The sequence below is a fragment of the Sturnus vulgaris genome, chromosome Z, assembly GCF_052056855.1.
Source record: "Sturnus vulgaris isolate bStuVul1 chromosome Z, bStuVul1.hap1, whole genome shotgun sequence".
NCBI classification, from domain to species: domain Eukaryota; kingdom Metazoa; phylum Chordata; class Aves; order Passeriformes; family Sturnidae; genus Sturnus; species Sturnus vulgaris.
In genome coordinates, this window is record NC_142283.1 from 70947176 (window position 1) to 70960820 (window position 13645).

The 13645-nt window shown below is 38.4% G+C and overlaps 1 protein-coding gene across 14 annotated transcripts in view; it reads left to right on the forward strand.

The window, feature by feature from the left end:
• Positions 1-13645, forward strand: part of PRLR (prolactin receptor) — a 153239-nt gene that overhangs the window by 131107 nt on the left and 8487 nt on the right. For all 14 annotated transcript variants that reach the window (XM_088155901.1, XM_088155903.1, XM_088155902.1 and 11 more), the window contains 9 exons: positions 3228-3397; positions 4186-4352; positions 5082-5223; positions 7121-7253; positions 8486-8655; positions 9911-10080; positions 11012-11156; positions 11985-12084; positions 13028-13097. In XM_088155901.1, the coding sequence (XP_088012027.1) occupies positions 3228-3397; positions 4186-4352; positions 5082-5223; positions 7121-7253; positions 8486-8655; positions 9911-10080; positions 11012-11156; positions 11985-12084; positions 13028-13097 (1267 nt within the window). The remainder of the gene's footprint in view (positions 1-3227; positions 3398-4185; positions 4353-5081; positions 5224-7120; positions 7254-8485; positions 8656-9910; positions 10081-11011; positions 11157-11984; positions 12085-13027; positions 13098-13645) is intronic.

A 13645-nucleotide genomic window follows, 5' to 3' on the forward strand; every position in this document is an offset into this window, starting at 1 on the left:
TTTTAACCTCAGATTGACAGCAAGGGCTGCATAAGATCTGTGGCTTCCCCTGTTGGAAGAAAATATCTCCACTGACAGCCCCAAACCTTCAGCCTGTCCCTCCTGACACTCATCTACCAAAAATCCCACGTGTCTGAAGATGTGCTGGGAACAAAGACATGTTTTCCCATCTTTTTGGGAAGCACACAGCTTTCAGCTGAACGGAGTCTCCTCTGAGCACTGGAGCACAAGAGCAGCACAGGGCAGCAGGTCTCCCATCACCCCAGCCTGGAGCAGGGCAGGAGGGGCAGCCCAGCCCTGGGCATCAGTCACCCTGGGGACAGGGCCAGGCTGGACATCAGCTCATGGCTTGGGCTGGCTCAGGAGGCTGTGGCTGGGAAAGGCAGGGCTGTGTGGAGCTGGAGACCAGCTGAACTGGGGACCAGGGGCAGTGAGGGGGGCTGGGGCCCCTGGGGCCCTGCCAAGGAGCTTGTCCATTACCCTGCACACCAAAACCCCCATCTGGACTATAGGCATTTTTTCTCGTATAGCTTTTGTGGTCAGTGGTTCCAAAAATGCAGTGAAATCAGACATGGGTATCACATCTCAAAAGTTAATATTTTGGTAGATTCTCAACTCCCTCATCCCGTTCAGGAATAAAGTGTGTATATGTTTGACATAACCTATCCATCTTTGTTTAACTGTGCTTTCTTCCTGAAAACAATTAGTCTTTGAACAAGGACAAGTAAGCGGGGAGGCTTAGAGACTAAATTTTTTTTAATAAATCCAATGAGATTCAGAATAGGTAAGATAAAGCCTTAGACATCCTTGCTATAATTAAGTATTCCAAATCATTGAGCAGAAAAAGATGCAGTCTTTCATGAAGTTACTTCACACAATGATGATTTGAGAACTTTTATTTTATGAAAAGCCCAGATGTTTCTGTCTTGATCAAAAAATCTAATGAACGTTTTAATTCATACCTGCCACTTCCTAGAGCCAAACTGCTTAGGGAAGAATAGGAATGCTTATCTATTTCATTAAATCTGCTGAACCTAGGCTCTGCCAAATGCTGTAGACCTGGGCCACAGTGCACTTTCTAAGCTTATTGTCTCTTAGGTACAGTCCCTTTTCTCCCATCTTTTCTTTGTGAACTGTGACAAAACTGCCTGGAAACTAAGAAACCTTACATTTGATAATATATAGAGCATATAGTGGAATTATAGAGCATATAGTGGAATTAAAGTTCATTCTTGCCCGTCATCAGCTTATGCTTTGGGTTTGTGTAGCTCTTTACACCTGGGGTAGGCTGTGAGTACATTACCCAGGTCAGCTTTGAGCACAAAACAATCTTTCTCCTAAAGAAGCCAAAGACCCATTTAAAGGCAATAAGTAGTTGACTGTGAAGTAATTTTTTTTTAAGTAGTTGTGATGATGATCATGTTAAAAAGCAAATAAATTGACATCAGGAAGGTCATGGAATAGGTTGCCTTGAGTGCAACCACACAGCACATAGGGGACAACCCAGGGATCAGGCCTGGCTAGCGTGGATCTAGGAAAGGCAGGTCCTGCTTGATCTCCTTTTATGAACAGGTGACCCAGTCAGGAGAGGCTGTGGATGTAGTCTGCCTGAACTTCAACAAAGCCTTTGATAATGTCTCCCACTGCATTCTCTTGCAGAAGCTGTCAGCCCATAGCTTGGACAGGAGCACTCTTTGCTGGGCTAAGAACTGGCTGATGGCTGGGCCTAGGGGGTGGTGGTGATTGGAATTACATCCAGCTGCAGCTGGTCACCAGTGGTGTCCTTAAGGGATCAGTGTTGGGCCCAGTCCTGTTTATCTTTATTGATGATCCGGATGAGAGGATCAAGAGCACCCTCAGCCAGTTTGCACCAAGCTGGGTGGGAGTGCTGATGTGCTGGAGGGCAGGAAGGCTCTGCAGAGGGATCTGCACAGGCTGCATCCATGGGCTGAGGTCAATGGTGTGAGGGTCAACCAGGCCAAGTGCTGGGTCCTGCCCTTGGATCAAAACAACCTCCTGCAGCTCCAGGCTGGACAGAGTGGCTGGAAAGCTGCTGGGAGGGAAAGGCCCTGGGGATGATTGATGATCAACAGGGGCTGAACATGAGCCAGGTGTGCCCAGGGCCAAGGACACCCTGAATGTATCAGCAATGGTGTGGCCAGCAGGACCAGGGCAGTGACTGCCCCTCTGTGCTGGGCACTGGGGAGGCCACACCCAAATCCCCAAATCCTGGGTTCAGTTTTGGGCCACTTAAAGCAGGAGAGACACTGAGGGGCTGGAGTAGTCCAGAGGAGGGGAACAGAGCTGGGGAAAGGTCTGGAGCACAGGTCCTGTCTGGAGCAGCTGAGGGAGCTGGGGGTGTTTAGCCTGGAGAAAAGGAGGCTCAGGGAGCACCTTGTCACTCACAAGTCCCTGAAAGGAGACTGTACTCATGTGTGGGTCAGTCTCTGCACTCAGGGCATAGTGATAGAGCAAGAGCAAATGGCCTCAAACTGCACTGGAGGAGGTTCAGGTTGGACCTCAGAGAGAATTTGTTCACTGAAAGGATGGGTAAGCATTGGAACGAGCTGCCCAGGGAGGTGGTGGAGTCCCTGTTCCTGGAGCTGTTCAAGAAACGACTGGACATTGGTTGACAAGGTGGTCAAAGCTTGACTTGACATCTTAGAGGTTTTTACAACCTAAATGATTCTCTGACCTTGTTGAAAACAAACTAATCAGTAAAAGAACTCTCTGCCATAGGGCCCATAATTTCAAGGGGTAATATGCAAAGATATTTAGCAACTTATCTAATTGAAATAAATATTTTTCACTTCCCTCTTAACTTGCTTATAAATATTGTTAAAATTTCTTTGTTCTGTCTCTGAAAATTTCTGTTTCTATTCTTTTGTTGATTTATTCCTATGTATAAAAAAGGGGGTGAAAGGATTCATCAAAACAACTGCAGTAAAAATATCAATGGAGAATTTATATTAATGGCATTTGACATGTACCAAAATGTTTCCAAGAGATGGGATTATAGATATATAATATAAAATTATAAATATTATATATATTTTGTATTTATAAATAAATAAATTATTTTATTTTATACATCTATATAAATTGTGTATGTGACTATATATATATGTATATACAAACATTTCAGATTTCTCTGCTGAACCTACTCCATGGTTAGAATATTATCTACTTCGCTTCATTTCCTAAATTTTTAAATAATTTTGTTTCAGTGAAGAAAAAATCTATGAATGTCCAGACTACCTAACATCAGGTCCAAATTCCTGCTACTTCGATAAAAACCACACTAATCCCTGGACAACATATATTATCACTGTAATGGCAACAAATGAGATTGGAAGTAACAGCTCAGATCCTCAGCATGTGGATGTAACTTCCATAGGTAAAATCAAAGAATGAAATGGAAAACAAACTAGTTGGAGATGTGTGCGGTTTTTAATCTTACAACAGGTAGTGGTGAAAGATTTCTTTTTTCATGATGTGAAACTTCCTACTGAGAAGTGTTTATTTACAGATAATCTAAAATATGCATGTTAAATGTACGTGAAAATCGTGTTTTACTTACAAATTTAGTAACTACATTCTTGATTGTAAGAATTTCATATGTGAATATGTAAAAATTTTAACTTCAGATGAAAAATTTGCCTCAGTTTTTAGTTGTCTGCAGTATTTTAATTAGACTCAATGTAGATTATAAAATTTTCAAATTAGGTTAACCTACCTAATACTTCAAATGTAAAAATCTTTTTGACTGCTGGCATTGCAGTCTTGGAAGGGTAAAAATAACTGCCTGAGCATTATACAGGCTTTTTGTTGTATTTTATATTCCTGACTCCATTCTATTTTCTGCACACACATAATATACCATTTTAATTATAGTATACTTAGTTTTTCTAGCTGACATTTTAATTTTGCAAGAGTGGCCTGATGAAATTATGATTTGTATTTCCTTAGCCAGACAAATTCAGAGTAAAGCTTAAGATTTGCTGATACTGTTGGAAATCAGGAGCTAATTAAACTCATAAAGGAGAAAGGAAAAGTAAAAGCCTTCTTCATTATTCTTTTACAGTGCTGAATTATGTGAAATTAATATGATGACATACAAAACCATAAAGGAGGTGTCTTTTCTGAGAGAAAATTAAATGGCACACTTTTCATTCATTTATACAGTTCAGCCAGATGCTCCTGTGAACCTCTCTCTAGAAACAAACACATCTGCTAACATGTCATACCTTTGGGCAAAATGGTCTCCACCCCCATTAGCTGATGCCAGCTCTAATTCACATGTGTATCACTATGAGCTACGACTAAAGCCTGAGGAAAAGGAAGAGTGGGAGGTAAGGGAAAAATAAATTTCTTTTATGAATGGTCTATCCAGTGAATTCTCGTCTCCATTTAACTGGTCCTATAAAAATGTTAGTTTGTGTAAGGATTGAAAAATTAATGTACCAAATCTGATTAAAGAAAAAAAAATTCTGGAGTGGTCTGTAGAGACCATGAAATTCAATGTATTTACATAATCATCCTAATGTTATGTATGACTAAACCCAGTTTCATAATCCTCTTCGACATGATCAGTTGGAATCAACCTGCCATTTTTCTAGGAATCAACTTTAGTACTGCTACAGCTGAGTTTTTAGGACAAAATGTCATTCTTAAAGTTACAGTCACGTGTCCTCAATGCTACCTAGCTTGTTGATGCCTTAATGATGGAGAATGCTGTGCATTTTGAAATAGTTCTGAGGAGAAATTAGAAGGGTCTGAGGAAGTCACTTAAAGCCACTGAGAAGAATTTCAGTGGGGAGTTTATGTGTGGGCTGGACTATTTGTAATGCTCCTTGCATTGGGGATATGATGGATATGAGGAAGTCTACAATTCAATCCTGGAATATCAGAATCAGCAGTGATTTTTTTTTTTTTCCTGCGAAACCACTACTTTTGCTTCTTTGAATTTACTGTCTTATAAATACCCCACTTAAATCCCCGACTTTCATAAACCAGTAACTCACGCCTACTCGTTTATGGTTGATTTGTTAAAGTGGTCCGATTCTTTGTTATTTTTCCAGACCGTGTCTGTAGGAATGCAGACGCACTACGAGGTGACCAGCCTGCAGGCTGGGGTGAAGTATGTTGTGCAGGTGCGCTGCATGCTAGACCTCGGGGAGTGGAGCGAGTGGAGCTCAGAAAGAAGCATTCAGGTGGCTAAAGGTGAGTGGATGATTGCTGCTCTGTAAATTGCTTTTAAATTGTAGCAGGTTCGATGCTGTGAACGTGCCTGAATGCCAGTCCTGAAAACCTGACCTCTCACATGGATACTTTGTAGTGTTCAGTGCATTTTACCATACTTTCTGTTTGCTTTGTAATCTTGTTGATCCGGTCAGGATACTCTGCTGAAACTGGCTATGATGAGCAAGGTGGGATTTACTAGGAAGTCACTCCTGATACAGGCGTACCTAAATGATTTATTGTCCCTGGCCCTTTATTTAAAAATCACGTTGGTTTTATCTGTAGCTATAAATATCAGGTAATGTTTTTCGTATAAGAGCTTGGACGGAAAGCACTGATGTGTCTAAGTCTTACAGGTACTATCACATGGAAGTCACTATCCGTGTTTTATTGCATTTGAGTAGACACACTAAATAAATAAATAAATAATCAATCATATCTTGCTGCCATACACTTTAGCCAACTTACTCAAAACTTCTTCAGTTACTAGTTGTATTATTCATTATTTGACATGGAGATTGTTGAGGCACTGTTAATAGAAAAATATTTTTTAAATGTCTCATTTTCAGATCTCCTTAGGCAATTAGAAATTCGAAAAATCAATGTCTCTGCTGTATGTAGTAGAAAATATATATTATTGATGTAATAGGACCATATTTTTGCCACAAATACATAACTGCAAAAGTTTCAATCACTTCTGGGTTTTGACGAGCATCATCCTATTCAAAATTTAAGCATTTTTCTGTGCCCAATTCTTAAGTGCTGTTCTTGAGACTATAAAAACTTGCTCAGAAGCAATCACGCAAGTAGTCTGAGTACTGAACATAACAATATTACAGTGAAATACGAGAGCTGCTTCTGTGTATATTTTGAGTACTTCAGAAGAAAATTACTGGCAAGAACACAAACAAATAGACAAACATTTACATTCTTCTTTTTTACCTAAAAGCAAAAGAAAATGACAGCATACCTTTCAAACAAACAGAATCATCTTAAAATACCCCTTTTGAAAAAAAAAAATGTTTTTGTATGTAGTGATTAAGCCCAGCTTGCAACAAGCCATCACAGAGCTGCTCACTCATATGTCACCATGGTGGAATGAGGGGAAGAATCAAAGGTAATATCTCTGGGTTGGGATAAGAACAGATCAATAATTAAAACTAAGTAAAATGTGAAAATAAATTGCAGATGATGATGATGATTATTGATGATGATAAAAAAGGGGGGGAAAAAAACCCTAAATTATGGACAATTTATTTGCTGACCCACTGCTGATCAATGCCAGACTCCATTTCTGAATCCTGATGGGCACTGGTTCCGGGTAACTCCCAAATTTGTCTGATGGAGATGATGTTCTGTGGATTGGTCCCGTCACTTCTCCTGGCTATACTCACTCCCAACTTTTTCTTCTGTTTTGTACCTCTTCACTGACAGAGCAGGAGACATAAAAAGATCCTTGGCTTAGGATAAACATGCTTTAGTGACAAAATATCCCCGTAGTATGAAAATTATTCTCATACTGTATCCAAACCACAGCACTATACCAGCTACTGAGAAGAAATAATCTCTATCCCAGAACATTACAGAAAATAGATTGGATAGTGGAGTGTATTTTAAATAATTTCATAGAGCCTACTATGACAGTATTTCAACATTCGTTATGAGTTGCCCTAAGCTGTTACCCTAAGCAGTGAATGGTCCCTCCTTTTCTGCACTACTATGAAGCAAAACTTTTTCTTTTTTCATATTCTCCTGTTCTGTGCTCGACATTGTTTTACGAATTCAAGGTGGACCTAATGGATTAAACGTACTAATTAGTAATTAATAAATAATAATAATAAATAAATTAACAAGTAATTAATTTATTTATCTCCTACAGAACGGTTACCTCCTGAAAAGCCTACAATAATAAAGTGTCGCTCTCCTGAAAAAGAAACATTTACTTGTTGGTGGAAACCTGCTTCGAATGGAGGACTCTTGACCAACCACACTTTGCTTTACAGCAAAGAGGGGTAATAAGCACTGTGTAGTTATTCAGTATTTTGTTGGAAGGACCTGGAAAATCAATCTTCTTTGTTTCTTGTTTCGGGAGGTGCCTTTTTCTACAGTCCATGTTTTTGTCCCTTGGCATGTTCTGGCATCACACTAAAGCAGCAACATGTCTAAGATTGAAATATTCAATCTTGATCTCTTTATAAAGGCAGGTGAATTACTGTGAATTTTGTCTTTTCATTGCTCATCAACAGCATAATAGTAAACAATACAACTGCACAGTCCTAAAACTCTTCAACCATGCAGTCTTAGAAATAAAGCTTTCCAAAATGACCAGATACTAAAACTCTTATCATCTGATAAGGCTTGTTTTGCACTAGTATTCATAGGCCATTAATGCCTTCTGGTTTCTGTAGTAATCTTTCCTTGGAACTCAGGTAAAGTGCTGAACATTCATTTTAAAGGAAAAGTCAGTGAATTTTTTTAGGTCTTGTGAACCCTTTTTGGTCCTTTTTAGTTACTGCTCAACCTTGCAGTGAGCTAGATAGATAAACTTCTGCATATGTCAGCTGAGAGCACACTCTTAGTGTAAAAAGACAGATACTGGTCCAGCCGGGTATGGTAGAGTAAGAGATCTGCATCCACAACTTTCTCTTTTGTTACTGTGCATCTAGGAAGAGCATGAAAACAAGTACTGCGTACTCAATTTTCTCTCCTATCCTTTCTCTGATTTTGGGAAGCTTGGGTATGGATGTGAAGGAAAGGTACAAAGTAGATTTTAATTTTTTTTATAATCAAGAGATGAAAAACCAAATAACTTCTGAAAGCATATTAGTGTAACATGCAGAATTCCTGTAAATGTAGCATGAGCATTGGAAATACATAGGTTTTATTAGATGGGTTAGAATACTTCAGCAATCACTTCTAGTCAGTCTCTGGAACATGTAGGGGCTCTGGGCTGTGCAGTGGACAGGGTCTTTCAGAGAAGTAAGAGTTGTTCTGTACTAGCCCACAGCCACATCTGCCTAGCCTAAATTCTTCAGGCTTTGTGGCATTTACTTTGTGGGGAAAATGCTTAGTACAGTCTCTGGGATTGCCCAGTGACTCTTTAGTCTGGAAGCAGTTTTATGATTTTCTTCACATTGCCAGGTATGAAAAATCAGATCCAGCCCTAAATAATGCTGAAGTACTAGTAACCAAAATCAGGTGTTTTAGTCTGTGTAACCTAATCACTGGGATTCTTTCATTTCAGAGAAGAAAAAGTTTATGAATGTCCAGATTACAAAACTGCAGGCCCCAATTCGTGCTACTTCGATAAAAAGCACACCTCTTTCTGGACCATATACAATATAACTGTGAGGGCAACTAATGAAATGGGAAGTAATGTCTCTGATCCTCATTATGTGGATGTGACTTACATAGGTAAGAGTTAAAAAGTAGTTTCTGTGGAACCAAATCATTCAGAATAATGGGTTTTGACACAAGAACTTTAATTCCAGCTCTCCTGGTATATAGCGTTATATCCAAGTTAAAAACTTGTACAAATAAGATATTCCTTTGTGTAAAAACAAATCAATATTCATCCCTTTACCATCTTATTTGCAGAAGAAGACAAAAATGCTAAAAGCTTTAAAATTATGTTTAGATAAACCTTTATTGGTTTTCCATATTTCTTGTAGTCAAACCCTAAGAAACATCATCCAGCTAAAATCTTTTTTCCACTGTGAAAGCAACTGGAATAAATTTTATCTTTTAACTAATAATACTTAAATCTGATTACCTAAAAGTAGTTTCCAGACCCAAGAGAAGCTGCATTAGTGCTTTTTATAGCAGTGTACTGATAATCTCTTTCTCAGACTTTTTCTACAGAGTGACTGCGGACAGGTAATTAGGGTTTTATCTAAGGGAACGGAACATTATCCTTGATAACCGTTTTGTTGTCAAGGATCTGGCTGCCAGGAGTCTAGCAACTGGAAAAGGGCTGCTGGAGAAATGGATTTATATTTTACCTCAGTGAAATGACCTGATGAATTTTTGATCAGACAGTGTAAAATACATGCACAATATGCAGAAGCTGTACCTCTAAACTGAGGAAGATGCAAGCCTGGCTGTAGAAGAAACCTGTGTTCCATTTTTATTTGTGTTAGATATACAGAGAGAGCTTTAATATGCTTTTTTGGTTTACTTTTAAGTATCTTTACATATGAGTGTAGGAATCATGCAGTTGTGTTTTCTAAATGCTAAAGATGGAGGGGAAAACTTTCATTAGCTGCATCCATGTTTTCAGTGTTCCTAAATAGTTATGCCAAGCTTTGATAAGATTATAATAGAACACAACTTTCATAACATAGCCTTAAAGATGCTAACTCTGAAAAATAGTTGTGGGGAAAAGTAACAATAAACTGTAATGTAAGAAAAAATACCTTTGATGATAAATTATTAAGGCAAATCTCGACATGAATTCAGCATGCTTACTACTATTCGGGGGGGGGGGGGGTAAAATTCATAAATTCATACTTTATCTGAAAACTCTTGGTTTCTATATTCCAGCAGCAGTTCTAAATTACCAGGCACAATATAGATGGCAACTCTTTGCTCACATCATTTTATGTTTCTTCCTAAGCTGCGGGGGAAAAAATCACTTTGATTCTTATTGACAGTTCTTTTATTTCAACAGTACAGCCAGATCCTCCTGTGAATATAACTCTGGAATTAAAAAAGTCAATGAAGAGAAAGCCGTATCTGGTCCTGACATGGTCTCCACCCCCACTAGCTGATGTCAGATCTGGATGGCTTACCCTCGAATATGAATTGCGACTAAAGCCTGAAGAAGGAGAGGAATGGGAGGTAAGGATGTCACAGGTTTTTGCTAGATAATGCTTTCTAGATTTTGTCATCCAGATCCAATGCCTGAATGTAATGATGCAGACACTCTAATTAGTTCATAATTTTTCAAAAGTGCTTGTGTGACCTATGATATCCTGCTGAGATCACTGGTATCTCAGATGCTGCTGTACAATAGCAGGTAATAAAGTACTCGTTTTTAATTGTGGTCATTATTTATTAATCATATTGGCATTGTAGTTTAAATTGCTCATTCTCATTTAGTCAGGTTTCTTTTGTGATAATTTATTCTTAACCACAAGCACTTCTTAGATAACAGAAAGCTCAGTGACATTACACAAAGTAATTCAAATTTATATAAATAACCATTAGGTGGTAATTGTCCTGGCCACGAAATAATAATAATTTTCTATGCCAGGATCTACAACTGAAACAACTGTGGCAAATTAAAGAGTCCAGCTGCTGGTATTTGACTCCATCCCCTGCTTGTCTGCAGAACTTCCAAACCACTTCTGTGTCTCCTCCTGCCTTCCCCTCCCACTGCACTTTCTTCTGGCCCTCTGGCCATTGCAAGACCTACTTTTTATTACCCAGTGCATTTCCACCACTCCACATTCTCTCTTCCTCTCTTCATTTTCTTTCTCCATCTCTGTTTCTTGCCTCCTCCTTTTCTTGTAACCATTGCAGTTCCTACCATTATCACTGCTCCTCCCCTATTTGCCATAAATTCATGATGTGTTTTCACAGCAGTTTAATTTGCACTGTATATCAGAGCCAAATCTCATTCACACCTTCTAGAAAGGCTAAGCTATAGAAATAAAATAAATGTACCATTATTCCATGCCTTTTCAACAATTATTAGGGAAAGATATCCAGACTCATTCTATATTCTCATCTTGATTACCTAACCCTTAGCTGTGTGTTTTATTTCCAGACGATTTTTGTGGGACAGCAAACACAATGTAAAATGTTTAGTTTAAATCCTGGAAAGAGGTACATTGTACAGATTCACTGCAAACCAGACCACCATGGATTGTGGAGTGACTGGAGCCCAGAAATGTATATTGAGATCCCTACTGGTGAGTGGCCAGGCATCCCTTCAGTAATTGTTATTGCATGCAAATTCATGTTATATTTTTTTGTTAGCTGTTTGTGGCACCCATGCAGATCCCTTGGTTTCCCTAGGACAGACAGAACATCATTGCTAAGGTAACCAAATCCTTATCATCCCTGCAGCATACCCAGTTACCTTTCCCCTTCATTACTTTATGATAGAGTTATGAAGGTGAATAATTTCTTTGCTTATTTAAACAGTGTCCTTTCTGTCTATTGCCTCATTTTTCCTCTTTATGGTATTTTTTAATTAAAAGAACACTGGCAACTGCATTAAAACTGTGACACAGACAACAAAAACAACTGCCTTCAGACAGTAACAGCTCTTCATTATTCTTTATCTGGAATTAATATGAAATAAGCACTTGAGTATAAAAAAGTGTTACATTAAAATAAAAATCCCTTAAAATATGTAAACCTAGGTCACTTTACCCAGCATTTAATTAATTGTATGATATGTATTTAATAATGAAATGACTACAGTTTTGGTACAACTGGATTTGAACCCAATCTGTATAATTGACTGTGACAAAATTTTCCTCTTTATGCATTTTTGTATGATTTTTCCAATACAGTTTATTTCCTGTGCAGTACCATTAGTAAAAATTATATTCATTATTCGATATTACAGGGATTGTTGAGATCCATCTGTGCTGGTGAAGGCCTCTATTCGATCATAAATTTGGCAGTTTAGGCCAATTTTTAAAATAAAAGTAATTTGCAAGGGTTTTTTTTTGCATGCTGACTATGCATACGCTAGATGCATGTCCTTAAATTGTTCCGTTTTTTCTTAGACTTTAGAGTAAAAGATATGGTTGTGTGGATCGTCGTTGGTGTCCTGTCATCTCTTATATGTTTAATCATGAGCTGGATAATGATTATGAAAGGGTACAGGTAAGCCACCAATTTCACAATTGCATGAGTCCAAGATCAGAGAAGACTTTTCAAAAATAGACACTTAATATTTGCTTCAATTTTCTATGGCATTTGCCTTATCTTATAAACTATTAGTGGTAGGTATTTGACTTAATTTGCAACTGATAAGGCAGTGTTTCTGCACCTTATGGAAACCAGGCTAAATTCTCAGTTGGTAAAGATCTGTCTCTGTTAGAGCTGACTAATCTTTGTTAGTCATGTAATATTCATCAACCATTACTTGGAGTATCCTTGTTCCTGTAGGAGATATGTCTTTGGGTTTTGTCATAATTTCCTAAAGTAAACAAGATTGTATTATGAGATTGTCTTTCTGCCAGCTCTCTATCAATTTCCCAAATGATTTCTTAGAATCCTGGCTAATTTCATTCAAATTGAAGGAGAAAGGTGTTGCAAAGATTATTGCTTTTGTACGAGTCTTACAAAAAATACTGGCTGAGTCGAAGAAAGGGATAGAAACTGTGGCTGGAAAAGCCATGTCCTTCACCATAAATCCTGTTTAGCAGTAGTCAGGTGACAGTCAAAGATGTACAGACAGCCCTACTAGCCCTCCTGAACTGTGCCTCACTTCACTCTTTCTTGACCAATGATGAATTTACAATGGCATTATAAAACTGGAGGTTACGGGACAGATGACAATTAAAAGCATATTAGTAATTTTACTTTTCCAGTTGACTAACTTTTGTACTACTGGTGTTTTTTTATCAATACGTCTAAGGGTACTTTATGAACTGTAACTGGATTTGTGAATTACCCAGCTTGAGAGACAGACAGAAGACAGATGTCCAACTGGGACACATAAGATATGGGAGAAGTGTTTAAAATCATGTCATTTTCTGAGGAAATGGGAGAACAAATAGGGTCTGTATTTATACCTGGCATGTTTGCTCCCTGCTTTTTTTAGAATGATGGCCTTTATCCTGCCACCAGTTCCAGGACCAAAGATAAAAGGCATAGATACACATCTGCTGGAGGTGAGTACCACAGCTAGCAACAAAAGAATTCACCATAACTCACTTTTCCAACTTACTTACACTAGCAAACACAATTACCACAGTAAAGCGTAAAACTATTTCAATTAATCAACGTTGGAAATAAGCAACACTTTCCAAGTAAACATGTGGAAGATATGTGTGAGTCAGAGTTTGCCTTGCATTTGTAACAAGAGGGTGTTTTAAGAACGGGGTTGGTGACTGCCCTGTTTCCTGGGACACGAGGAAATGCCTCTGTGAACTTCCCAGTAATTCTTATGGACAGTGCTCTCACAGTCTTTTGCCATGCTGAAGAGGCAGGACATGTTTACATTGCAATTCTCCTCCATTTCCTTCTTATTAAACTCAGGAGACCCATACTTGCCAAAAGCTCCCTGCTCCTCCCACATTAGAAACATGAATTTTAGGATTGTCTCCCCACCGAAGAAACTCAGGAATTTTTCATTTCTTCTTTCAATATTTTCTGCAGCAGTAGAAATCAGATTTAGGTCTAGCAATATAACTATCAAAGTGTTTCTATATCAAATGTG